Consider the following 27894-nt stretch of genomic DNA (forward strand, 5'->3'; position numbering starts at 1 on the left):
ACTGAGAGGGAGCCAAACCATTATGGCAGCTCCGTGATGCGCGCGCGCACTGTTAGCAACTGCGCGCCCCTCCCCCGCCTACGTCCCACCCTTTATTTACGCCACCTTTATTAGCTCTCTGGAGATGGACTCCGCACCACCAGAGCGGGCCCTTTTCCCAGAATCACTTGGGGCCCAGGCCTCCCTCCACCCTGCAAAGGCCACCACTCCCCCCGTCCCTTTGGAGGGATGGGGCACCTGGGTGGCTCAGTTGGTTGAGCGTCTGACTTTGGCTCAGGTCATGGTCTCACCATTCATGGCTTCGGGCCGCGCATTGGGCTCTGTGCTGACAGCTCAGAGCCTGGAGCCTGCTTCAGATCCTATGTCTCCCTCTCTGCCCCTCCCCTGCTTGTACTCTCTCTCTTCTTCTCTCTTCAAAATAAACATTTAAAACGATGGTTTTTGAGGAATAAATGCTTGTTGTTGTTTTAAAAAAAATTTTTTTTATGTTTATTTTGGAGAGAGCAAGAGACAGAGACATAGAGTGCGAGTGGAGGAGTGGCAGAGAGGGTCATAATCTCGTGGTTCATGGGTTCGAGCCCCGCATCGGGCTCTGTGCTGACAGCTCAGAGCCTGGAGCCTGCTTCACATTCTGCGTCTCCCTCTCTCTCTGCCCGCATGCTCTCTCTCTCTTTCTCTCAAAAATAAACATTAAAAAAATTAAAAGAAATATGGCAGGGTAGCATTTGAGACTAATAAGTATTGTGCAAATTTGACGTAGTGTTATAGAAACAACATTTTTCTAAGCTTCACTTTATGAACCACATTTGCGCTAATGGAAATATTCCAAAATAGGAGAATGCAGTTGCCTGGAATCCTGGCCTACGCTTCGGGAAGCCCAACTATGCACAGATGGGTCTTCTTGGTTTCTCGTCAGCTCTGTCTCTGTGTCCACCTCTCTTATTCAAAAAGTCACCACCAGTCCCTGCTCCACCCAGCTCATTAAGGAGTTTGAGCTGGCATGAGGAGTTTCTGCCCTTGTGACCTAAGAGTGACTACAGGGCCTGGTACTGCGCCTGGCTCAAAGCAGGTGCTCAACAAACAGTAGCTGCCACCATCCTCATCGTTCTAATTATTGCTTCTTTGATGGTAACCATGGCTTAGACGTCTCTGCACCCCTGCACCCTGCAGCAGGGCAGTATAACCGTCAGCAGGCTTTGGAGTTAACAGGCCTGGATTAAACCCCTACCTGGCAGTTTTGGATTTGTGGCTTTGGGCACCTGAACAGGTCACCTACATCCTTTAAGCCCTGTCCCCTTATCTGCCAGATGGGGATAATAAAGTATGTTTTCACGGACTGTTGGGCGAAATTAAGACTGCAACACGCCCAACCCAGGCCTTGACACCAAGTAAGCAAATAGTGAACTAGCTGCTGCTGCTGCTTCCAATTACTGTTACTCTCTAGTCTCGTGCTTTCAACACAGTTATTTGTTGGCTCACTGAAGTCACCACACAGAGACAGACACTTGGTGGCCATTCTCACTAAAACGCTGGGGGAACGGGAGCAGGCACCAGGAGAACAGGTGTCCTTGCCCAGCAGCAGCAAGCTAATAAAGCCCAAGAGGCACTGATGGGCCAATCACTCCGCTTGGAACCGTTCCTACCAACCCTGCCAAACCTGCTGGGCTGTGCCCCAGTCCTACTGTCCCCTCGGGGGACTCTGTTGGTGGCCAGCGAGCGGTTGGTGCCATATTCCATCACCTATCGCTAAGCCACCAGCATTTATTTGGGGGCATCTAAAGAGATTGTCAGGGGCGCCTGGGTGGCTCAGTCGGTTAAGGATCCGACTCTTGATTTCAGCTCAGGCTGTGATCTCACGGTCGTAAGATCGAGTCCCTCCCATCAGGTTCCACACTGAGCACGGAGCCCGCTTGGGGCTCTTTCCCTCTCTCTCTGCCCCTCCCCCCTTGCTCTCTTTCAAAATAAACAGACATTAAGAAAAGAGATTATCAAACCTTGTTCATTCAGGATTTCTTTGATTCACTACTGTATTTTGACTCTGACGTCCTTTTTCTAAAATCTGTCATTCATTTACTCAGAAAGTATAGATGACTTCATTATTTTTAACGTTTATCTATTTTTGAGAGACAGTGTGTGAGCTGGGGGGAGGGACAGAGAGAAAGGGAGACAGAGGATCTGAAGTGGGCTCTGTGCTGACAGCAGAGAGTCCAATGCAGGGCTCAAACTCCCACACCATGAGGTCATGACCTGAGCCAAAGTTGGATGCTCAAGGGACGGAGCCACCCAGGCACCCCGACTCCTCCCAACATCCCAAATGTGACTGGTTAACGCCCTCCTCTGCAGAAGTGGAGGGATGTTTGCGTCTTCTGCACGTTGTGCTGCATTATCTCTTGGAATCGTGCAGCCCTGATCCGAGCTGGGTAGGAAAGCAGTGGTAGGTGTGGTGCTGGGCTGAACTGGAGAGAGCCCAGCCGCACGCATCCGACCCTCAGTGGGGTCAGCAGAGGCTAGTGTGGTACAGGTGACCAGTAAGTGCCCCCGCCAATAAGTTTTCTGAAATAAAGGCCTGAGCAGGGCAGTCCTGGGTAATTACTGCTCTCACACATTCTTTACTCTAACCCTCCAGCATCTCCCTGCTAGCTCTCTGAGGGTGGGGACTTTTTTTTTTTTTTAAAGAAACCAAACAAAGAACCCACTGGGAATTCTCTACTAGCTTGTAAGGTTGAGGAACACCCTACTTGCAACTACACATTTTGTGTCTGAGTTCGAGCTCTTGGGAAGAAAGACAGGCCTCAGCCCGACAGTGGAGGTAGGCTCAGCGATCCAAATATTCTGGCAACCCCAGAGACCTTAAGGAGGGGCCAGAAAGAGACGATCCTCTATGGGCAGGGGGTCAAGCGCGTTGTGGATAACTGGTATTTGGTGAGCCAGGGGAGAGAGCACCAGAATAAGCTGTTAATTCACTTAATAGTCTAAGCCCCTTGAAGATACGTTCTCCAGTTTCCAGAGACTGACTGTATCAGGGAAATGAGGGAAAGACGCCCCAGTCACCCTACTTGGCCCAGACTGTGTCTTGTGGAAATACTGGCTACCACGAGGGACCCTGGCTTCAGTCCTGCTTCTCTCGCCTGTGGCCCCTGTTGTCTGTAGATAAATATCGAACTGTTTACGTTTTAGTTCCTTACCACGTGGCTAGAATTGGGTATGGATTTAGACATTTCAATAGGAGAAAAACAAGTATTTTATAAGCAATGCTGAGAAGCCAGTATCGGAAAGTAAACTTTGTAGGTGGCCTGAGGCAGGACGGCGTTCACTCTGTGACAACCTCACATAGTGTCTCACTCTCGTCCCCCAGCTCTTCAGTAGTGGAATCTGTGGCCTTCTCTGCTGTGGCTTTGCCAGCCTCCCTGGGAAAAAGAGAAGAATGCCAAGGCTTGACTCTCGAAAGGAACAATTCAACTCTTCATAAGTTCCCCATTTTAGAGAAAATCTTCCCCAATCACGTACCCTAGTTCCATCTGGAAAATCTCATCTTCATCAGAAGAATCCTTGTCGTGTAGCTTCTGTGCCATGTGTTTCTTGCGTGTGGCATTGAGAGGTCTGTACATGTCCCTAAGCCAAAGTGGCCGCCTTCTCCAGAAAAAGCCCTCCTAGAAAACAGAAAGGACAATGTTAGGTCTGTTTCCCCTGCCTTCTCCAGCCACGGTACTTTATCCTCCTCAGATTTACCTGATTGTCACTTTCCTTTGAGCGTCTCTTACGCGGCAGAGATCCAAAGAAGCCCCTTGAAGGAAACACACACACAGACAATTAGTGATTCGTACCATTTTCCATGCCTCTCACAATGTATTTCTCCAGTCTTATTAGCAAGCAAAATCAACACAGACCTGGGATCTCAGAAATAATTCCATACATGCTGGGCTTTCAGAATTTTCCTGTGTCTGTCCATAATGGCCCCACAGTGTCCCTGGGAGACCTTTGTATGTAACTTGACATGAAGTATAGGCAGGATTTTCACCCTGCTCACCTTCTGGCCCTTGGCCAAGTGCCCTTGTGCAGTCAACAAACTGGGTGACCACACGGCAGAAGCACCTAACTCTCTCCAGAAGCATTTTACATCAGTCCCCGCCAGGCTTAGCCTCCCAGGCATCATTTGCTGGCGGGTGGGGAGGTGTTTCTATTTTCTTAGCTGCTTTAGCTTACGAGATGAATCGCACCGAGTGAATGCCTGAGTCCAACCAGCAGTTATCTAGCTCACTGACTTTCACACTGCAGGCAGATGAGGGAGTGAGTCGTGAAATCACCTTAAAACACACGCACGGCTAGCGCTAAAACACAAAATACTCTTTTTGAATACAAACGGAATAGGGGGTACCTGGGTGGCTCAGTCAGGGGAGCAGCCCAAGTCTTGATTTTGCCTCAAGTGATGATCTCACAGATTGTGACATTGAGCCCTGTGTCTGGCTCTGTGCTGATAGTGTGTAGAACCTGCTTCGGATTTTCTCTCTCTCTGTCTCTCTCTGCTCCATCCCCCCCCCCCCCCAATAAATAACAAACTTAAAAAAAACAGAACAGAAAGAATCAGAGTGTACGGTAAGTTTGTTTTAGAAGGTACTTAGGTCTATACGGTACGTGTGCACTGAGTTGTGACATAAAATGCAGTTCACAGCCCAAGACCAGTGTAGTCAGAGACGTGCCCAACTGGAAAGGAACCATCTTCTTTCTGGTTCTAGTGGTACTAGTGATACAACCGTCCGGCAAGACATCTTCCTTTTCTCCTTCTCCATCTCATTATTATAAAAGGAAGAGATAAATGATTATCTAAGGTCTCTCCCAGTTCAAATTCTATTGGGTCTGGATAAAGGGAATGGAGAGCGGGGCCTTGAAAACCAGAAGGAGGAAGAAGGAAGTCCCCTCCCCCCCCACTTTATAGGAGGGACTCATGTATTCCACCTTCCATCTTGCTTGAAGACTAGCCCCTTCACCCCACGACTTTTGGCCCTCCCTATCCCTTGTCCAGAGCCTCTGAGAAGGTCTGTGGCCAGGCCCGATGCCCACCGCCAGCAGGAACGGGTCTGAACATTTCCACCCCAGTCCCCCCACGATCTTTCTTTAAAGGTCTAGTGAGCAGGTGCTCTGTGCCAGTCCCGTTCTAACTCGGGTTTGGCTGGGCAGCTAACTTTGCTGGATCCAGGCAAAGCATTAGGCCAAATATGTATCCTTTCTGCCCTTGGTGATTTCCTGGCTGTAAAACAAGGGGATTGAAATAGATGAGTTTGAAAATCTAGTTCTAAAATTCTACTTTAACGATTGCCAGACTAATATTTACCTTGAGCTTCCTTCTTTACCTTCCTTGGCTGCTGTTGTATGAGAGTGAATCTGTTTTGAAAGAAAACATGATCACAGTTACCCATCACAATAACCACTCCCTCCAAATCTTTATTCATTCCTTTGCATGTTAGGTCTTCTCTACCCAGTGTGATGATAACTTTTCCTAGGACAGGAATTTGTTTAACAGTCCTTTGACTCTTGAATAACACCTAACTTGTGTGCAGCTCGTAATCCATTTTACTGACTGTCTCCGATCACAGTCAACAGATAATTCCTAATAAAAATTCTTGGGAGGAGGAAAAGAAAAGTGTCTACCAGAAACCTAAACAGCAGCACTGTTTTAAAGTCAAGGACAAGAGTAGGATGTATATTTGAATAAATATATTGAATATGTATTCAATTCATACATAATTGAATAAAAGGTAAACAGGCAAGCTCCAGGAATAGGCAACTGTAATTATGACAAGCTATGAGTAGCCTGATGCGGGATTTTAGCTGCAGGGTTTTAACTGAACCTGTCTACACAATGCCTTGCCAAGTGGAGGAGAGAGCTGTAGGTACATCTAATTAATCAACAAGATGACGCTTTTATCTCTAAGCCATACCCTTTCTTCCAAGATGACTGATGGCTCCATGGAGGTGAAGACTATTTCTCTCTCATCATTTTAGCCAACGAGGAAAGAAATCAGTGGTAGTAGGAGGATGACTGGTGAGTGCATCGAATCGACATAATTTTTTTGAGTTGAAGAAATTTTACTATCGTGTCAACTGTGGCCTTCTTAGACCTAATGTCTCAGAACAAGCTAATGGCTTGTTATCTTGGTTACAATCCACAGATGTCTCCCGGCAGTGGGGTTCCTTTTAAAATCCCTGGAATATACTTTGCAATAAAAGGACAAAGCATATCTCAGTCCTCCAGACTGAAGAGGGATATCAAGTCGTGATAGGTGGGAAAGTGGCTTTGATTTTCAGTTTGTGGGTTCTGAATCTATTATAAAGAAGGAATATAGTCTGGGAATCGGAATTAATTGTTCTCCTTACCTCAATAAGACAGAAAACTAGGATCAAAACCGTCACAAACTACTACCAGTCACAGATATTGCCAAGATGAGTTTGTTGGTATAGCCATAGCCTGGAAATTCTTTTGTGAGCTAAAAAAAAGGGAAAGCACATTTTTTTTAGGAAACAGAGATAGGATGAAAGTTAACTATTCTTTAACGACTCTAAAACCCCATTCTTTCCGATGAATCGCTTATAGGCTCTTAAGGAATATACCAAATCTAATGTGATATGTAATGTTAATCATTAGCATTTTCTTCAAGAATTTATGTATCTTGTATGTTAGGTCCTCTTTTTGTCTACTCTGGGAACAGCGGCACTGTTTCCTAAATGAGCAAAGTAGCAGATCATTGCCTTAGCCCAAATTATGTGGCCAAGACCCGGACCAGGAGCCCCTGGTCCTTGTGCTTGGGTCCATGTCCTAAACCACCTAAATGTCGAGACCCCACATCTTGGGATTTATCCTCACCTCCCTTGACTCCTGCCCTCTCTGTTCACTCTGGACTTCTGTGCTCTCATTGATATAATTCGCATTTTCCCATTGGTCCGTATCCCACTCTGCCTTGGACACCTTTACTTCTTGCTGCTCGCTGAGAAGCTTCATCAGGAGGCCTGTTCTGGCGATGAGCTTGGCACAGGCCAGCTGCACGTGGGTCTCAGAGCAGTCCATTTTCAAAGTCCGGATAACATGAGAAATGAGGCTTCTCGCGTCATTGTTGGGGATGAGGGACTGTAGCTGCTGGTTTAACTGAATTTCAAACAGAGCACCTGAGGACGAGAGCTTTGACACAGTGAAGCCTGTGGCTTTTGGGGGCAAGCCAGTGCCCGCATTGTGGTATTCCCATTGTGTATCATTGGTTTGTTTAACGGTCGGCGTAGAGTTGTCTGCAGTAACAGTAGAATTAGCAGTGGAAAGATTGTTACGGTTTGTGAATTCAGGGAGGGTTTGTTCTGGCACAGTAGTGTTTCCTGTAGAAATATTTTCGTCAGAAACATTTTGGGCAGTAGTGTTCTCTGCAGTAGTGTTTTCTCTGTAAGTTCCTGAAGGAGCAAATAATTCTGGAAAAGGATTTTTCTGAGGACTCAGTTCTCCCGGAGATGAAAAATCCTCTCGTGAAGGGGAATTTACGAGGCTCCTGACTGCAGAGGATGGAGGCCTCTTTGCAAGCAGCTGTCTATTACTGAGTGACTTTCCTTTCTGGACTTTCGATTCAGTTTGGCCTTGGGTGTTCTGTGGACCACACGGGAGCGACTTTTATGAAAGCGGTGTGTTTTTCTGGGGTGTGGGGCTAGTCTGAAAGCCTTCATATTTCTAACTCTAGCATTTGCATCTTCTAAAACAAAAACGCTGTACATGAAGTCTTTTGATTTTTTTTTTTTCACGTCAGGTGGGGATTTTGGAGCGCGTGTGGCAGAAGGTCTATCCAAAAAATTGCTTCGGGGCGCGTGGGTGCGCAGTCGGTTGAGCGTCCGACTTCACCCAGGTCACGATCTCGCGGTCCGGGAGTTCGAGCCCCGCGTCAGGCTCAGGGCTGATGGCTCAGAGCCTGGAACCTGTTTCCGATTCTGTGTCTCCCTCTCTCTCTGCCCCTCCCCCGTTCATGCTCTGTCTCTCTCTGTCCCAAAAATAAATAAACATTGAAAAAAAATTAAAAAAAAAAAAAGTATTGCTTCATGAAAGAAGAGACCGCTGCCTTGTGCTCCTCTATGAACGAAGGCTCTGAATTGAAGGAGCTTCCCACTAATTGGCTGGGCCTGTGCGCCATGTGAAGCTCCCCTGGCGATGGTCTCCTGAGCCTTCTTTCCTTGGGAGCGCGGGTGGCAGGAGGCCTGTCCAAAGAGTACTGGTCATGAAAGAAGAGACCGCTGCCTTGTGCTCATCTACGAATGAAGGCTCTGTAATGAAGGAGCTTCCCACTAATTTCCTGGGCCTGTGCGCCACGTGAAGCTCCCCTGGGGATGGTCTCCTGAGCCTTCTTTCCTTGGGAGCGGGGGTGGCAGAAGGCCTATTCAAAGAGTATTGCTTCATAGAAGAAGAGACTGCTGCCTTGTGCTCCTCTATGAACCAAAGCTCTGTATTGAAGGAGCTTCCCACTAATTTGCTGGCCTATGCGCCACGTGAAGCTCTCCTGGCGATGGTCTCCTGAGCCTTCTTTCCTTCGGAGCGGGGGTGGCAGAAGGCCTGTCCAAAAAGTATTGCTTCATGAAAGAAGAGACCGCTGTCTTGTGCTCATCTACGAAGGCTCTGTATCGAAGGAGCTTCCCACTAATTTGCTGGGCCTGTGCACCACGTGAAGCTCCCCTGGCGATGGTCTCCTGAGCCTTCTTTCCTTGGGAGCGGGGGTGGCAGAAGGCCTGTCCAAAGACTATTGCTTCGTGAAAGAATGGACCGCTGCCTTGTGCTCATCTATGAACGAAGGCTCTGTATTGAAGGAGCTTCCCACTAATTTGCTGGGCCTATGCGCCACGTGAAGCTCTCCTGGGGATGGTCTCCTGAGCCTTCTTTCATTGGGAGCGCATGTGCCAGAAGGCCTATCCAAAAAGTATTGCTTCATGAAAGAATGGACCGCTGCCTTGTGCTCATCTATGAACGAAGGCTTTGTATTGAAGGAGCTTCGACTAATTTGCTGGGCCTGTGCACCACGTGAAGCTCCCTGGCGATGGTCTCCTGAGCCTTATTTTCTTGGTAGCGCAGGTGGCAGAAACCTGTCCAAAGAGTATTGCTTCATGAAAGAAGAGACCGCTGCCTTGTGCTCATCTACGATCGAAGACTCTGTATTGAAGGAGCTTCCCACTAGTTTGCTAGGTCTGTGCGCCACGTGAAGCTTTTCTGGCGATGGTCTCCGGAGCCTTCTCTCCTTGGGAGCGGGGGTGGCAGAAGGCCTGCCCAAAGAGTATTGCTTCATGAAAGAAGAGACCACTGCCTTGTGCTCATCTGCGAACGAAGGCTCTGTATTGAAGGAGCTTCCCACTAATTTGCTGGGCCTATGCCCCACGTGAAGCTCCCCTGGGGATTGTCTCATGACCCTTCTTTCCTTGGGAGCGCGTGTGGCAGAAGCACTATCCAAAAAATTGCTTCGGGGCGCGTGGGTGCGCAGTCGGTTGAGCGTCCGACTTCATCCAGGTCACGATCTCGCGATCCGGGAGATAGAGCCCCGCGTCAGCCTCAGGGCTGATGGCTCAGAGCCTGGAACCTGTTTCCGATTCTGTGTCTCCCTCTCTCTCTGCCTCTCCCCCGTTCATGCTCTGTCTCTCTCTGTCCCAAAAATAAATAAACATTGAAAAAAAAATTAAAAAAAAAAAAAGTATTGCTTCATGAAAGAAGAGACCGCTGCCTTGTGCTCCTCTATGAACGAAGGCTCTGAATTGAAGGAGCTTCCCACTAATTGGCTGGGCCTGTGCGCCACGTGAAGCTCCCCTGGGAATGGTCTCCTGAGCCTTCTTTTCTTGGGAGCGCGGGTGGCAGAAACCTGTCCAAAGAGTATTGCTTCATGAAAGAAGAGACCGCTGCCTTGTGCTCATCTACGATCGAAGGCTCTGTATTGAAGGAGCTTCCCACTAGTTTGCTGGGGCTGTGCGCCACGTGAAGCTCTTCTGGCGATGGTCTCTGGACCTTCTTTCCTTGGGAGCAGGGGTGGCAAAAGGCCTGTCAAAAGAGTATTGCTTCATGAAAGAACAGACCACTGCCTTGTGCTCATCTACGAACGAAGGCTCTGTATTGAAGGAGCTTCCCACTAATTTGTTGGGCCTGTGTGCCACGTGAAGCTCCCCTGGGGATGGTCTCCTGAGCCTTCTTTCCTTGGGAGCGCGTGTGGGGAAGGCCTGTCCAAAGAGTATTGGTTCATGAAAGAAGAGACTGCTGCCTTGTGCTCATCTACGAATGAAGGCTCTGTATTGAAGGAGCTTCCCAATAATTTCCTGGGCCTGTGTGCCACGTGAAGCTCCCCTGGGGATGGTCTCCTGAGCCTTCTTTCCTTGGGAGCGGGGGTGGCAGAAGGCCTATTCAAAGAGTATTGCTTCATAGAAGAAGAGACCGCTGCCTTGTGCTCATCTATGAACCAAAGCTCTGTATTGAAGGAGCTTCCCACTAATTTGCTGGCCTATGCGCCACATGAAACTCCCCTGGCGATGGTCTCCTGAGCCTTCTTTTCTTGGCAGTGGGGGTGGCAGAAGGCCTGTCCAAAAAGTATTGCTTCATGAAAGAAGAGACCGCTGTCTTGTGCTCATCTACGAAGGCTCTGTATTGAAGGAGCTTCCCACTAATTTGCTGGGCCTGTGCACCACGTGAAGCTCCCCTGGCGATGGTCTCCTGAGCCTTCTTTCCTTGGGAGCGGGGGTGGCAGAAGGCCTGTCCAAAGACTATTGCTTCATGAAAGAATGGACCGCTCCCTTGTGCTCATCTATGAACGAAGGCTTTGTATTGAAGGAGCTTCGACTAATTTGCTGGGCCTGTGCACCACGTGAAGCTCCCTGGCGATGGTCTCCTGAGCCTTATTTTCTTGGTAGCGCAGGTGGCAGAAACCTGTCCAAAGAGTATTGCTTCATGAAAGAAGAGACCGCTGCCTTGTGCTCATCTACGATCGAAGACTCTGTATTGAAGGAGCTTCCCACTAGTTTGCTAGGTCTGTGCGCCACGTGAAGCTTTTCTGGCGATGGTCTCCGGAGCCTTCTTTCCTTGGGAGTGGGGGTGGCAGAAGGCCTGTCCAAAGAGTATTGCTTCATGAAGAAGAGACCGCTGCCTTGTGCTAATCTACGAACGAAGGCTCTGTATTGAAGGAACTTCCCACTAATTTGTGGGGCCTATGCGCCACGTGAAGCTCCCCTGGGGATGGTCTCCTGAGCCTTCCTTCCTTGGAAGCCCGTGTGGCAGAAGGCCTGTCCAAAGAGTGTTGCTTCATGAAAGAGAGACCGCTGCGTTGTGCTCATCTACGAATGAAGGCTCTGTATTGAAGGAGCTTCCCACTAATTTGCTGGGCCTGTGCGCCACGTGAAGCTCCCCTGGGGATGGTCTCCTGAGCCTTCTTTCCTTCGGAGCGGGGGTGGCAATAGGCCTGTCCAAAGGTATTGCTTCATGAAAGAATGGACCGCTGCCTTTGCTCATCTATGAACGAAGGGTCTGTATTGAAGGAGCTTCCCACTAATTTGCTGGGCCTGTGCGCCACGTGAAGCTCCCCTGGGGATGGTCTCCTGAGCCTTCTTTCCTTGGGAGCGCATGTGGCAGAAGGCCTATCCAAAAAGTATTGCTTCATGAAAGAATGGACCGCTGATTTGTGCTCATCTATGAACGAAGGCTCTGTCTTGAAGGAGCTTCCCACTAATTTGCTGGGCCTGTGCACCACGTGAAGCTCCCCTGGCGATGGTCTCCGGAGCCTTCTTTTCTTGGCAGCGGGGGTGGCAGAACGCCTGTCAAAAGAGTATTGCTTCATGAAGAAGAGACCGCTGCCTTGTGCTAATCTACGAACGAAGGCTCTGTATTGAAGGAACTTCCCACTAATTTGTGGGGCCTGTGCACCACGTGAAGCTCCCCTGGTGATGGTCTCCTGAGCCTTCCTTCCTTGGAAGCCCGTGTGGCAGAAGGCCTGTCCAAAGAGTGTTGCTTCATGAAAGAGAGACTGCTGCGTTGTGCTCATCTACGAATGAAGGCTCTGTATTGAAGGAGCTTCCCACTAATTTGCTGGGCCTGTGCGCCACGTGAAGCTCCCCTGGGGATGGTCTCCTGAGCCTTCTTTTCTTGGGAGCGCAGGTGGCAGAAGGCCTATCCAAAGAGTATTGCTTCATAGAAGAAGAGACCGCTGCCTTGTGCTCATCTATGAACAAAAGCTCTGTATTGAAGGAGCTTCCCACTAATTGCTGGCCTATGCGCCACGTGAAGCTGCCCTGGCAATGGTCTCCTGAGCCTTCTTTTCTTGGCAGTGGGGGTGGCAGAAGGCCTATCCAAAAAGTATTGCTTCATGAAAGAAGAGACCGCTGCCTTGTGCTCATGTACGAACGAAGGCTCTGTATTAAAGGAGCTTCCCACGAGTTTGCTGGGCCTGTGTGCCACGTGAAGCTCTTCTGGTGATGGTCTCCGGAGCCTTCTTTCCTTGGGAGTGCGTGAGGCATAAGGCCTGTCCAAAGATTATTGCTTCGTAGAAGAAGAGACCGCTGCCTTGTGCTCATCTATGAACAAAAGCTCTGTACTGAAGGAGCTTCCCACTAATTTGCTGGGACTATGCGCCACATGAAGCTCCCCTGGCGATGGTCTCCTGAGCCTTCTTCCCTGGAGCGGGGGTGGCAGAAGGCCTATCCAAAAAGTATTGCTTCATGAAAGAATGGACCGCTGCCTTGTGCTCAGAAGGCTCTGTATTGAAGGAGCTTCCCACTAATTTGCTGGGCCTGTGCGCCACGTGAAGCTCCCCTGGCAATGGTCTCCTGAGCCTTCTTTCCTTGGGAGCGGGTGTGGCAGAAGGCCTATCCAAAAAGTATTGCTTTATGAAAGAATGGACCGCTGACTTGTGCTCATCTATGAACGAAGGCTCTGTATTGAAGGAGCTTCCCACTAATTTGCTGGGCCTGTGCGCCACGTGAAGCTCCCCTGGCGATGGCCTCCTGAGCCTTCTTTTCTTGGGAGCGGGGGTGGCAGAAAGCCTATCCAAAAAGTATTGCTTCATGAAAGAAGAGACCGCTGCCTTGTGCTCATCTATGAACGAAGGCACTGTAATGAAGGAGCTTCCCACTAATTTGCTGGGACTATACGCCACGTGAAGCTCCCCTGGGGATGGTCTCCTGAGCCTTCTTTCCTTGGGAGCGCATGTGGCAGAAGGCCTATCCAAAAAGTATTGCTTCATGAAAGAATGGACCGCTGATTTGTGCTCATCTATGAACGAAGGCTCTGTCTTGAAGGAGCTTCCCACTAATTTGCTGGGCCTGTGCGCCACGTGAAGCTCCCCTGGCGATGGTCTCCGGAGCCTTCTTTCCTTGGGAGCGGGGGTGGCAGAAGGCCTGTCAAAAGAGTATTGCTTCATGAAGAAGAGACCACTGCCTTGTGCTCATCTACGAACGAAGGCTCTGTATTGAAGGAGCTTCCCACTAACTTGCTGGGCCTGTGCGCCACGTGAAGCTCCCCTGGGGATGGTCTCCTGAGCGTTCTTTTCTTGGGAGCGTGGGTGGCAGAAGGCCTATCCAAAGAGTATTGCTTCATAGAAGAAGAGACCGCTGCCTTGTGCTCATCTATGAACAAAAGATCTGTATTGAAGGAGCTTCCCACTAATTGCTGGCCTATGCGCCACGTGAAGCTCCCCTGGCAATGGTCTCCTGAGCCTTCTTTTCTTGGCAGCGGGGGTGGCAGAAGGCCTGTCCAAAAAGTATTGCTTCATGAAAGAAGAGACCGCTGCCTTGTGCTCATCTACGAATGAAGGCTCTGTCTTGAAGGAGCTTCCCACTAATTTGCTGGGCCTGTGCGCCACGTGAAGCTCCCCTGGCGATGGCTCCCTGAGCCTTCTTTCCTTGGCCATGTTCTCCACAGACGTCTGGCCATTCTGTTTCCTCTGGATGTTCTGACGTCTCAGTTCTTTTATGTGCCTTTTCCGTATGCCCTTTGGGCCCTTCATGACCTTGTTCACTCTCAGGAACTTTTTCCCCACACTCTCAACCTCGTCTAAGCTCTTCTCCTGCTGTTGGGCAGTTTCCAATTTCTTTGGAAAGATTTGACGTTTAAACTTGGGACCTAATCACTTAGATCCCAACTACATCTGCGTAAATAAACAGAAAACCGTCAGAGGATTAGCAGAACAGCGTCTCCGGAGCCAAGCGCAGACGAGAGGCCCACGGAAGAGGGGCCCCTCCTGAAGTGGATCACCTAAGGAAAAGTGAGCTAAGCCTGCCCCTCCTGCCCCCGTGCACCTTGCCTACCCACCCCAGCTAATACGCTAGATCCCCAGCATCACAAGCCTGGCCGTGTGCAAGTAGCCCAGATGGGCCACACCACCCCACAGTGAATCCCGCCCCTAGGAGAGGGGAAGAGAAGGCACACACCAGTCTGACTGTGGCCCCAGTGTGGGCTGGGGGCAGACATCAGGTCGGACTGCGGCCCCACCCACCAACTCCACTTATACACCACAGCACAGGGGAAGTGCCCTGCAGCTCCTCACCACTCCAGGGACTATCCAAAATGACCAAGCGGAAGAATTCCCCTCAGAAGAATCTCCAGGAAATAACAACAGCTAATGAACTGATCAAAAAGGATTTAAATAATGTCACAGAAAGTGAATTTAGAGTAATAGTCATAAAATTAATCGCTGGGCTTGAAAACAGTATAGAGGACAGCAGAGAATGTCTTGCTACAGAGATCAAGGGACTAAGGAACAGTCACGAGGAGCTGAAAAGCGCTTTAAACGAAATGCAAAACAAAATGGAAACGACGCCAGCCTGGATTGAAGAGGCAGAGGAGAGAATAGGTGAACTAGAAGATAAAGTTATGGAAAAAGAGGAAGCTGAGAGAAAGAGAGAGAAAAAAAATCCAGGAGTATGAGGGGAAAATTAGAGAACTAAGTGATACACAAAAAGAAATACGCATAATTGGTATCCCAGAGGAGGAAGAGAGAGGGCAAGGTGCTGAAGGGGTACTTGAAGAAATTATAGCTGAGAACTTCCCTGAACTGGGGAAGGAAAAAGGCATTGAAATCCAAGAGGCACAGAGAACTCCCGTCAGACATAACTTGAATCGATCTTCTGCATGACATATCATAGTGAAACTGGCAAAATACAAGGATAAAGAGAAAATTCTGAAAGCAGCAAGGGGTAAACGTGCCCTCACATATAAAGGGAGACCTATAAGACTCGTGACTGATCTCTCTTTTGAAACTTGGCAGGCCAGAAAGAATTGGGACGAGATCTTCAATGTGCTAAACAGAAAAAAATATGCAGCCGAGAATCCTTTATCCAGCAAGTCTGTCATTTAGAATAGAAGGAGAGATAAAGGCCTTCCCAAACAAACAAAAACTGAAGGAATTTGTCACCACTAAACCAGCCCTACAAGAGATCCTAAGGGGGACCCTGTGAGACAAAGTACCAGAGACATCGCTACAAGCATAAAACATACAGACATCACAATGACTCTCAACCCGTATCTTTCTATAATAACACTGAATGTAAATGGATTAAATGCGCCAACCAAAAGACATAGGGTATCAGAATGGATAAAAAAACAAGACCCATCTATTTGCTGTCTACAAGAGACTCATTTTAGACCTGAGGACACCTTTAGATTGAGAGTGAGGGGATGGAGAACTATTTATCATGCTACTGGAAGCCAAAAGAAAATCCGATAGACTCCACCAAAAGTCTGCTAGAACGGATACATGAATTCAGCAAAGTTGCAGGATACAAAATCAATGTACGGAAATCAGTTGCATTCTTATACACCAACAATGAAGCAACAGAGAGACAAATAAAGAAACTGATCCCATTCACAATTGCACCAAGAAGCATAAAATACCTAGGAATAAATCTAACCAAAGATGTAAAAGATCTGTATGCTGAAAACTATAGGAAACTTATGAAGGTAATTGAAGAAGATTTAAAGAAATGGAAAGACATTCCCTGCTCATGGATTGGAAGAATAAATATTGTCAAAATGTCAATACTACCCAAAGCTATCTACACATTCAACGCAATCCCAATCCAAATTGCACCAGCATTCTTCTCGAAACTAGAACAAGCAATCCTAAAATTCATATGGAACCACAAAAGGCCCTGAATAGCCAAAGTAATTTTGAAGAAGAAGACCAAAGCAGGAGGCATCACAATCCCAGACTGTAGCCTCTACTACAAAGCTGTAATCTTTGTATGGCCAACTCATCTTTCACAAAGCAGGAAAGAACATCCAATGGAAAAAAGACAGTCTCTTTAACAAATGGTGCTGGGAGAACTGGACAGCAACATGCAGAAGGTTGAAACTAGACCACTTTCTCACACCATTCACAAAAATAAACTCAAAATGGGTAAAGGACCTGAATGTGAGACAGGAAACCATCAAAACCTTAGAGGAGAAAGCAGGAAAAGACCTCTCTGACCTCAGCCGTAGCAATCTCTTACTCGACACATCCCCAAAGGCAAGGGAATTAAAAGCAAAAGTGAATTACTGGGACCTTATGACGATAAAAAGCTTCTGCACAGCAAAGGAAACAACCAACAAAACTATAAGGCAACCAACGGAATGGGAAAAGATATTTGCAAATGACATATCGGACAAAGGGCTAGTATCCAAAATCTATAAAGAGCTCACCAAACTCCACACCTGAAAAACAAATAACCCAGTGAAGAAATGGGTAGAAAACATGAATAGACACTTCTCTAAAGAAGACATCCGGATGGCCAACAGGCACATGAAAAGATGTTCAACGTTGCTCCTTATCAGGGATATACAAATCAAAACCACACTCAGATATCACCTCACGCCAGTCAGAGTGGCCAAAATGAACAAATCAGGAGACTACAGATGCTGGAGAGGATGTGGAGAAACAGGAACCCTCTTGCACTATTGGTGGGAATGCAAATTGGTGCAGCTGCTCTGGAAAGCAGTGTGGAGGTTCCTCAGAAAATTAAAAATAGACCTACCCTATGACCCAGCAATAGCACTGCTAGGAATGTATCCAAGGGATACAGGAGTACTGATGCATAGGGCCACTTGTACCCCAATGTTTATAGCAGCACTCTCAACAATAGCCAAATTATGGAAAGAGCCTAAATGTCCATCAACTGATGAATGGATACAGAAATTGTGGTTTATATACACAATGGAATACTACGTGGCAATGAGAAAAAATGAAATATGGCCTTTTGTAGCAACGTGGATGGAACTGGAGAGTGTGATGCTAAGTGAAATAAGCCATACAGAGAAAGACAGATACCATATGGTTTCACTCTTATGTGGATCCTGAGAAACTTAACAGAAACCCATGGGGGAGGGGAAGGAAAAAAAAAAAGGTTAGAGTGGGAGAGAGTCAAAGCATAAGAGACTGTCAAAAACTGAGAACAAACTGAGGGTTGATGGGGGGTGGGAGGGAGGGGGGGTCGGTGATGGGTATTGTGAGGACACCTTTTGGGATGAGCACTGGGTGTTGTATGGAAACCAATTTGACAATGAATTTCATATATTAAAAAAAAAAAAAAGAAATTATTTTGGCAACTTAATCCCTAATTCAGGGCATCCATGTGAGTGATTTACAGAAAAGTTCTTCAGCAAGATATTCATGCAAGATATATATGAGATGCCGACATCTGGGTGACACATCCTATTTGAATGGCATAATGGTTTCAAACGCTGTAGTATAATCACATTTAAGGCCATAGTTACTCTGTTCCCAAATCCTTGAGATTCTGTTTGAGGGGAGCTCTAAAAGGCTTGTGTCCTCTCCTATGTCCACAACTGTGGGAGTGCTCTGATGAAATTTGCTCTCCAAATTTCAAATAAGGGGTCAGAGCCAAGGGTCAGGACTTCAGGAAAAGCCCCAGAAATCCCCTGCAGTCAAAAGCAATTTCTGAGTTTCACATTTCCCAAAGGATGATAGAGCTAATGCCAAAGTCTTCCAAATTCTGCTGGTTGCTTTACATTATGGCTACAGTGGCTATGTCACCCCTGAACTTTAATCTCCACATACTTGAATTAAATCCTGTAGCTCGTCTTCAGTACTGGCATCTGTGATCTCTTCACAGGGTCTGTATTCCACAGCTATTTTACCACTTTCTGAAATAAAGTGAATAAGGATTGGAAAAAAAAAAAAAAGAGGGCGCCTGGATGGCTCAGTCAGTTAAGCGTCTGACTTCAGCTTAGGTCATGATCTCATGGTTCATGAGTTCAAGCCCCATACCGGGGTCTCTGCTGTAAGCACCAGAGCACACTTCAGATCCTCTGTCCCCCTCTCTCTGCCTCTCCCCTGCTTACTCTCTCAAAAATAAACATTTAAAAAATCAATAAAGTTAACAAGATCAATTCGGAATTTTCCTTGTTCTAAAACTAGCTGTATACAATGATAGCACCCAATAACTAGACATTCTTTTTATTTATAAAAGCAGAAAATAAAAGCATTTTCCTAGAAGTTTTCTCATCTCACACTTCAGTTTTTAATCATAACTATGTGTGAAAAAATACCCATGAAGTTAACGACTGTGTGGTTCAAAAACGCTATCATCTTAAGAGATAGGAACTAAGGAATAATGACACAGGAAGTTAAAACTATGGAAACAACAATGTTCAAAATCAGATGACTAGACAGTAAGGCATTAGGTAGAGGTCAGTGTGAGTTCTGGAATAGAGACCATGGATTATAGCTGATACTTCATATTAGAAACAAGGCCAGTGTCTACTCCCCGGAAACAAAATCCCACCAGATACAATGAACAATGCTTTGGAGACAGGGGGAGGGGCAGGCGGAGGGGGAGGGAGAGAATGCGCTTGGACAGTTTATTGGCAGAAACTGGCCCATGTCCCTTATAGACAATACAATTCCCCTTAAGGCAAAGTACAGCTACAACATTTGGATCGTGTACAAGGGATACCAGAGCATGTTAGGGAGAGGTCAGCAACCCAAAGGTTTAGTTTGGTTCTTAAAGGCTGTTACTCAGAATTGACAGCTAATGGAGATTCTACCTGATGACCAGGGAAGTCAACTTTCACTGCAAGAGCTGTCCAGGCTGGAAGCCTGAGACCAATCCAGGGTCAACTCTTAGGGGCAAATAAGGCCTCTGAAACTTAGCTAGGCTTTCTTAGTCTCTAAGCCTGCAAGACTGTGAAGCGGCGACGGCGGGGTGGGGGTGGGGGCGATTGCTTGGGGACTCATTACTAATTATAAAATTCCCTTGGAGCACAGCCTGTAACATTCACACCATTGTAGAACGCAATAGAGAACACAATCGATGCTATTCAATAGCCTGACCACTTTCAAGGTTCACAAAAATATAGCTGACCCTAATAGAAGAATCATATTCACCCAATAGGTCAGTGCCAAAAACAAAAACTGAAGCTGAATTGATTCCAAAAACATAATCTAATAAATTCCCCAACAGGAAGACGATGATAACAAGTTAACATATTTTCTCTGCTTACCATGTTTCAGGGATAGTTTTAAACTTTTCCATCATCTCATTTGCTCTTACAATTCATCCCCCATGAGGTAAGTTGAATGATTACCTTTACTTGGCAGATAGAGAAATTGCAGCTTAGAGAGATTAAATACTTCAACTCTGACTATAAAACCTAAAATTGCATAAGAAATCTAGGAGACAGAGCTAAGATTCAACACCAGACGTCCAAAGCTTCAAAGTTTTTTTTTTTTTGTTTGTTTTGCTTTGTTTTTTATTTATTTTGAGAGAGAGAGCACATGGCATGTGAGAGTCAGGGAGAGGCAGAGAGAGAGGTAGGGAAAGAATCCCAAGCAAGCTCCACGCTGTCAGCACAGAGCCCGACATGGGGCTCAATCTCACAAATCGTGAGATCACGACCTGAGCTGAAATCAACAATTGGACGCTTAACTGATTGAGTCACACACGTGCCCCCAAAGCTTATACTCACAATAGTATTCTGTGTTATGAGCAAACAATCAAGAAAGAAGACTGGGTCAAACACTTTCTGTGTGGACAGAGGTAAATCACTGTATATCTATATACTGGGGACAAAAATATTTGTGGTCATTTTTCTCACAAATGCCACAAAGAACAAATTTGAGACTACTGCTTTGAAAGCATTTGGTGAATAAAAGAATATGAAGTGTTTTCATCCAATTAACTTTTCAAAATGAGTTTATTTGCTCGTTGAAACTGATATACTGCAAGGACAATCAAGTAAGTCTTACCTAAAATCACAATCAACAGTTTCTGGAATGCATCTGACACAGCCTTCTGAATAGCAAGCTTCTGGATTGTCCGCCTTTTCATAAGAAATGATAATGGCCCTGCATCCAACCAAAACAAATGGATTGAACATGCCTATCTGAATGATAACTGATTTGGGGGTTATATGTGTAAAGGTGAAAATACATCCATGATTCGTCGTTCATTATCTTAGCAAGTAAGGGCAGGCACAACACAGGGCTGAATGACTCTGCTGTAGGTATATCCTGGCAGGGCACATTTTGACCGCCCTGATCTACTCCAGAAGTTTTGGAAGTACCAAAAGGGAGACTCAAGCCAAGAAAGTGGCACAGATCTCACATCGCTCGTAGATTTCAAACGGACAGGCGGAAACTATAGTTTCAGACCCTACTGCAGACCCTACTCTCCTGTGCATCAAGGGCTGGAGTCACATGGGGAGAAAGGTTCGGTGGTAGTGCACATGACCCCCTGGTCTCTTCCTGGGCATCACCCAAGGGAGCCTTACTCCCTTAGCCTTGCTAACAGCCCTGCCCCTCCCGGAAAACCCTAAGCCTACGTGCTGTAGGCACTGGGAGAAAACACAGTACCAATGGGAATACCTTTTCTAGGCATCTGTATTTGACTCTTTACACTCCAGCCCTTTGATAGGAGGCAAAGGACTCAACATTCACACAAGAGTTTATTTAAATCTTTAGATGATCACTTTGCTGGGATCACTGCAGGCTGCAAGAGATATGTATTTGAAGGACTATTTTAGCACAAGGCGAATTCTTAACCACAAATGGGAAAAACGTTACTTCCCTCCTCCTAAACTTCTTGGCAGAAAGTCAGCTTTAGAATTTTAAAGTTAAAGGTTCTTTCAGGTATTGCCTGAGATAAAAGCCTGTACCGTAGGCCAGAAAAACTCTGCCTAGGGCTTTAGGAGCTTAGCAAGGGGGAGGGCTGGATGATGTATCTGAAAAGATGAGTTTTTAGAGAGAAAGAGGGATTCTGCCTCCCCTCCACCCCCACCCCACCTCCAGTGTAAACGGACCTTCCTCCAGGTTATCCAAAGGCTCCTCGGCCATGCCAGCTCCGGGACTCCGGCACTCATAGGATGGCAACACCACCTCTAAAGCACAGAAGAATTTCAGGCTCTGCTTCTGAAGTGGTGGCACAGTATCTTCATTTGCCCTTTCTTCAAGGTCAGAAAGATCCTGAAGCTGTTAGGATTTTATTATTATTTTTTTTAATGTTTATTTTTGACACAGAGAGAGAGAGAGAGAGAGAGAGAGCGAGAGAGAGGGAGCATGAGCAGGGGAGGGGCAGAGAGAGAGGAAGACACAGAATCCCAAACAGGCTCCAGGCTCTGAGCGGCCGGACAGAGCCCCACGCGGGGCTCGAACTCACGGACGGCGAGATCATGACCTGAGCCAAAGTCGGACACTCAACCGACTGAGCCACCCAGGCGCCCCAAGCTGTTAGGATTTTAAATGGAAGGTCCTTCCTTGGATCTGAATGTAAGCTTCAAGATGTTTTGTTATTGAAAACAAAACCAGGGGCGCCTGGTGGCTCAGTTGGTTAACCTTCTGACTTGGGCTCATGTCATGATCTCACTGTTCATGGGTTTGGGACCCGCGTCGAGCTCTGTGCTGACAACTCAGAGCTTGGAGCCTGCTTCCGATTCTGTCTCTCCCTCTCTTTCTGCCCCTCCCCCGCTTGCAATCTGCCTCTCTCTCTAAAAAAAAAAAAAAAAAAAAAAAAAAAAAAAATGCAAACTAAACTCCAGCAATCCCAGCCCACAATGGAGGTATCCTATAGCCTCAAAATCAAGTAAGACTTACAAATGGATAAAGACAATTGGTTTTTATTATACACCATACAAACACTGGACAAGATTATGGACACCACCACCCAAGTTACTGAGATTATTATGAATTCTTGGTGGCAGGCTCAGGTACTTCCAGTTAGAGGCCTCTCACATCTCCCCACAACCCAGTTTTCTCCTCTCTGAAGTCCAGAATTTCAGTGTTGAAATGATTCTAATTAGAGAAAATCTATAAAGTTTACCTTGATGATCCTTTTTGACCATCCATTGAAACCAAAGTAATAATTTGCCAGTTCTTGGCACTGGGAGCTATTTAGGGCAAGGGCCTGATGTTGAACCGCCTTATGTTTGGTGCCAAGACGAACCTAAAGACATAAAAAATAGACCTGAAAATATCATAACCTGACACAGAGGCTTCCTGTGGATACACCTGAGATTTATCAATACCTATTTCATAGAGAGGTTGTGAAGATCAAACTGGAAACATTTTAAGAAATCAGCTCCTAATAAACCCTAAATAAACTATTTTTACGCTATAGACTTTTCTGCATCATTTCCAGGGACCTTGATTAATCGGCTTTCCGTGATCTCTGATATTGAAAGTGATGATGAAAGCAACTAAGGAAGCCCTCTGGAAGCAAATTATAGGGCTGTAGGTAAGCAAGGGAAGTAAACTTTTTGCTGTCTCATCCCGTAGCTCCTGTTTGAGAATATGACCTCAAGAGCAGGTAACATGGACCTGAGTAGGACCTGAATCAGCAGCACCCACCCCCCGCAAGTTACTAACCCCTGTTAGAAGAAGGAATATACATACTTCTGTAAATTTTATAAGCAAATAAAACAATAAGAGGTTCATTTGCCTTAATAAGCTTCTTTGAGAATGCAAATACCTCCAGTGTTAACTCTCTAAGTAACTTACACACACAGTGTATTTCTTACATCCTCTAGTTCTTTTTTTAAATGTCTAATTCGGGGCGCCTGGGTGGCTCAGTCGGTTAAGCGGCCGACTTGGGCTCAGGTCACGATCTCGCCGTCCGTGAGTTCGAGCCCCGCGTCGGGCTCTGGGCTGATGGCTCAGAGCCTGGAGCCTGCTTCCAATTCTGTGTCTCCCTCTCTCTCTGCCCCTCCCCCGTTCATGCTCTGTCTCTCTCTGTCTCAAAAATAAATTAAAAACGTTAAAGAAAAAAAAATGTCTATTTCAAGTGGGGTGTAGTATATTAGTATACTCATAAAAATTCAAATAATTCAAAAAAGTCAAAGTATTATTAACTCTATTGATTTGTTTGTGCAACTTCCTCTATCACTGGTTTATCAGTTCCTTAAGTGCTTGAAGGAACCATATTTTATTCTTTTCTCATTCCTAGAATCAAGCACAGGTCTATGGATTAAGTGAATGGATGAGTAGATAAAAAAGTGAAATTACTTTCTCCAATTGAAGCTGCCTGCTAGGAAGGAGAAATGAAGATGAACTTTTAAATGTTGAGTGCTACAGCACAGGCTAATGGTGAGGCAGAGTGGAGCTGTTCTGGACAACCAGGAAGCTTCAGAAGGGCCTTGAGCCCCTGAGTGGTAGAGACAGTTGTCACCTTAGATAACCTTGCCACAGTTCTTGCTGGCAACCGTTTTCCTTCATGCTACTGAAAAAAAGCTCTCAGATGCCTTAGGCCTTTCCTTGATTTTACTGTAAGATGTTATTCTTGGGGCGTCTGGGTGGCTCAGTCTGTTGGGCATCCGACTGCAGCTCAGGTCATGATTCTCACAGTTTGTGAGTTCGAGCCCCGTGTCAGGCTCTGTGCTGACAGCTCATAGCCTGGAGTCTGCTTCCGATTAGGTGTCTCCCTCTCTCTCTGCCCCTCACCCGCTCATGCTCTGACTCTGTCTCTCAAAAATAAACATTAGGGGCGCCTGGGTGGCTTGGTCGGTTAAGCGTCCGACTTCGGCTCAGGTCATGATCTCACGGCCTATGAGTTCGAGCCCCGCGTCGGGCTCTGTGCTGACAGCTCAGGGCCTGGAGCCTGTTTCAGATTCTGTGTCTCCCTCTCTCTCTGCCCCTCCCCTGTTCATGCTCTGTCTCTCTCTGTCTCAAAAATAAATAAACATTAAAAAAAAATTTTTTTTAACTAGACATTAAAAAAATTTTTTTAATATGTTCTTTTTAAATATGTATTTATAAAAGGTAAACAAACAAACAAACAAACAAACAACCAGAAACTATGTGTACTTGCCAAAGTATAAAGGAACACATAGGTAAATTGGGCAACAATTTCAGTAAGCAGCCAGGGGGGGGGGGGTGGTAACCCAAGGCTCTGTGTTAAATAAATAAAGAAATTTAATATGAATGCTCTCTCCTGTCAACTATATATTGACTTTGGGCTTTATGCTGTGAAATCTCAAAATCCATTTGTGAAATGGTCTTAATGTCCAATGAGAGAAAAACACCTCATTACTCACAACTGATACAAAGTAATTATTTCATAATCTGTAATAGCTGAGTGGCTGGGTGACATTTTCACAGGCTAGAAGCTTGCAAACTAAGGAATGCCTGACACGTGATCATTTCAATCATAGGAGTGGAGCCAGGATTGAAGACAGTGTTGAACAAGTGGAGATAGTATACTCAGAGTCACATTTGAGAAGGATTCTTAGATTCGATCCAGATTAAATCAGTAAGGAAGGGCATATGGGTAAGAACAGGCAGTCAAGTCCATAGGAAGTAGCTAGATTAAGAAGCCAGTTAGAGAAAGCTGATGAAAACATACAATTATAAAGTGAAAGGTTTGGCAATCTAAGCCTCACTCAACTTACTCAAAGGAGTTGACATGGCCCTTGATAAGGAAATGGTGATTGAATTGAGGCTCATCATGAAATATAATTCTGGGGCTCTGGGAAAGCAAAATGCACAGCATGTTGGTATGGAATAAAGTTTCTGTGGTGTATTAAAGAATGTTTTAACCATTTTCCCAGGAGTTGAAGGGAGTTCTGAATAGGCAGTTTGGGAGTGATGACGATGATAATGACGATGAAGCATCCTTTATAATACAACTGATGAAAGAGTTTGTCATTTTATATCCACATAATAGAGGGGGGCCTGGGTTGCTCAGTCGGTTAAGCGTCCGACTTCAGCTCAGGTCATGATCTCAGGATTCATGAGTTCGAGCCCCACATCGGCTTCTGAGCTGACAGCTCAAAGCCTAGAAGTTTGCTTCTGATTCTGTGTCTCCCTCTTTCTCTTCCCCTTCCCTGCTCATGCCCTGTTTCTCAAAACTGAATAAAAACGTTATTAAAAAAATTTTTTAATCCCCATAATGTAAATAGAAACAAGACTTCTTGTGAAGCTTTGTTAAATTAAGGGCACCAAAAAATGACACGGGGTTGAACATCAGTAAGTTTGGGTTTGACCTCTACCTTCCAGTTACTGTCATGAACCTTAAGTAAGTCACTTAACTATCCTGAGTTCGAGTTTCTTCATCTGAAAACAAAACAAACATAACAAAACAACCCAAAACCCAGGGAAACCGGAGGATCAGTGTAGCAGTGCATCTAAAAGCATTCTGTAAACTACAGTGGTATACCAACCCTGGTCTATTATTGCTGAATTCAACCCTTCGTCCCAGTGGAGTTAGGAATTTCCTACTTGGACCCACCTTCACTGGAGAATTCTGAAAAAGCTGCTTCTGGTCGCATGCCTTTCGGGCTCTGTGAGCATCCCTTGCTGAGTAAAACTTGATGATGGCGTAGAAACCAGGACGGGCCACTGCAGCGTTCGGGAAGACTCGGACCGAATACAGAAGGCCAAACTGGGAGAATACTGCGAACAGAGAATGCTGTGGGGTGGTCCCACGCCAAGTAAGTGCATGAAATTTCGCGCCCAGGAAGCAAAACTGCCTTCTATTCCCTAAGCCCTCCTGCACACGCAACCCAAAGCACTTCTCATTTCGTTGAAAAGATTTCCCTCTGAAATCCTAGGATTCGAGAAGCATTAGAAGGCAACATGTGCTGGCTGTTGAGAGTTACCTCTCAAAAATCTGTCGGGGCTGAGACTGCAAAGGTCCCTTTTAGAACTAAGATTCCTCTCGGCGGAGACTACAAGGCGCGCGAGGCGCTCAGCGCCAGACTCTGAGACTCCCAGTCACGGGGAGGTGGGGGTGTCTCCCTCCCTGCCTCCCTCCCTCCCGGCCCGGCTCACACGCAAGGCCTCGGCCGTGGGTCCAGAACTCAGCTCCCACACCAGCAAGGTTTTGTCACTCTCGGTGGGAACCGTAAAAGAGACCAATTCCGCCATCCTACCACCAAGGCGCAGGCACGACTAAGGTTTAAGTGGCCCCGCGCCTGCGCAAGGCGCGCCCGCGCGTTTTAAAAAGGGGCTCGTACGAGGGGCGGGGCCAGCTCGCCGCGGGGTGGGGCGGGGGCTGTCCCCCGGACCTCTCCTTCGCCCCTCCCGCTCTTGGGCGGGTCTCTGCCTCTACTTTCTCCCTGGCAGCTCCATTGTCTCAATGTCGTAGAATTTAGTGTTTCTAGTCAAGTGTATTTAAAAAAAATTTTTTTTTAATATTTATTATTGAGAGACAGAGTGCAAGCAGCGGAGAATCAGAGGCGCGCACACACACACACACACACACACACACACACACTCCGAAGCAGGCTCCAGGGTGTCAGCACAGAGCCCCAAGCAGGGCTCAAACTCACAAACTGTGAGATCACGACCTGGGCTGAAGTTGGACGCTTAACCGACTGAGCCACCCAGGCACCGTTAGTCAAGTGTATTTTTACAGTAGGGTCTAAAGGGTGAGCTTACAGGATCCCTGGGTGTGGACAATTTTATGGCAGCCTTCTTCCTCTTCACTCCGGGAGAAGATTTAGACTACTAGCAGTTAGTAAGTTACCTACTGAACTGAAAAAATTTGGATTTCTCTACGTTGTGTGGGAAATGACCACTAAAGATGCAATCCTTTGGCTTAAGAATGTTTTCATGAATGTTAAATATACAAATGAAACTATAAGTCATGAAGCCGTTAATGAAATCCTTAAAAAGCATTCCCTGATTTCCCTACGTGATTTTGATGAATTGGTGTACGTGTGTGCTTGTTGGGGTGAGATGATGTGGGAGTTTGGCAAGCAGGGTAAGGAGGAGAGATAAATTTGAAAAAATCAAAGAGTGAGGCCAGGTAGGGCACCAATATTGGAGCTCATGGTGCTTGTGCAGAAGGGCCGTTCTCGGCATCCAAATAGCTATTTTGAGGACTGACACACTGAGAGGGAAAGTAGGTCCTAATGATCCTTATTTTAATCCTAGAATGTCTGAGCCAGAAGGGGCCTTACAAAACCAGTCTCCTGAGGTTTCTAAACAGTGGCCTTCAGACTGCTGCTGGTCTGTGGTGAAGGTTTCACCAGTCCTTGCCAAAGCAAGACAAGGTAATATAAGCAGGGTTAAAAAAAATATTTTCACAAAACAAAATCTATTCCATTATCCTATAAATATGACCCTCATTTAAAAAATGATTTTAATATTATTTATTTTTGAGAGAGAGAGAGCATGCATGTGCGAATGGGGGAGGGGCAGAGAGAGAGAGGGAGACACGGACTCCGAAGCGGCCTCCAGGCTCTGAGCTGTCGGCACAGAGCCCCTCGCCGGCGCTCAAACCCACAAACCGCAAGATCGTGACCTGAGCGGAAGTCCGACGGTCAACCAACTGAGCCACCCGGGCACCCTGACCTTCATTTTTCATGCTAAAAACTGTTTTATGAGGAGATGCTGATAGAGGATAGTTGTTGTGATTAATAGTCTTTCTTGGGCATTAAAATAAAAAGTTGGAAATGTTAACATGGCCTTAACTTTTTTCGTGTTTTAC

At 46.5% G+C, this 27894-nt stretch overlaps 1 protein-coding gene across 49 annotated transcripts in view; it reads right to left on the minus strand.

Annotated features, from left to right (window-relative positions):
• Nucleotides 1-27894, minus strand: part of LOC105260083 (RAD52 motif-containing protein 1-like) — a 345360-nt gene that overhangs the window by 264895 nt on the left and 52571 nt on the right. For 48 of the 49 annotated variants that reach the window (XM_045044315.1, XM_045044311.1, XM_045044309.1 and 45 more), the window contains 5 exons: nucleotides 25690-25869; nucleotides 22288-22410; nucleotides 21272-21440; nucleotides 20220-20318; nucleotides 18030-18115 (listed from right to left, as the gene is read on the minus strand). In XM_045044315.1, the coding sequence (XP_044900250.1) occupies nucleotides 18030-18115; nucleotides 20220-20318; nucleotides 21272-21440; nucleotides 22288-22410; nucleotides 25690-25869 (657 nt within the window). The remainder of the gene's footprint in view (nucleotides 1-18029; nucleotides 18116-20219; nucleotides 20319-21271; nucleotides 21441-22287; nucleotides 22411-25689; nucleotides 25870-27894) is intronic. The other variant, XM_045044307.1, reaches the window with a different exon arrangement.

The sequence above is a fragment of the Felis catus genome, chromosome E1, assembly GCF_018350175.1.
Source record: "Felis catus isolate Fca126 chromosome E1, F.catus_Fca126_mat1.0, whole genome shotgun sequence".
In the NCBI taxonomy this organism is placed as follows: Eukaryota; Metazoa; Chordata; class Mammalia; order Carnivora; family Felidae; genus Felis; species Felis catus.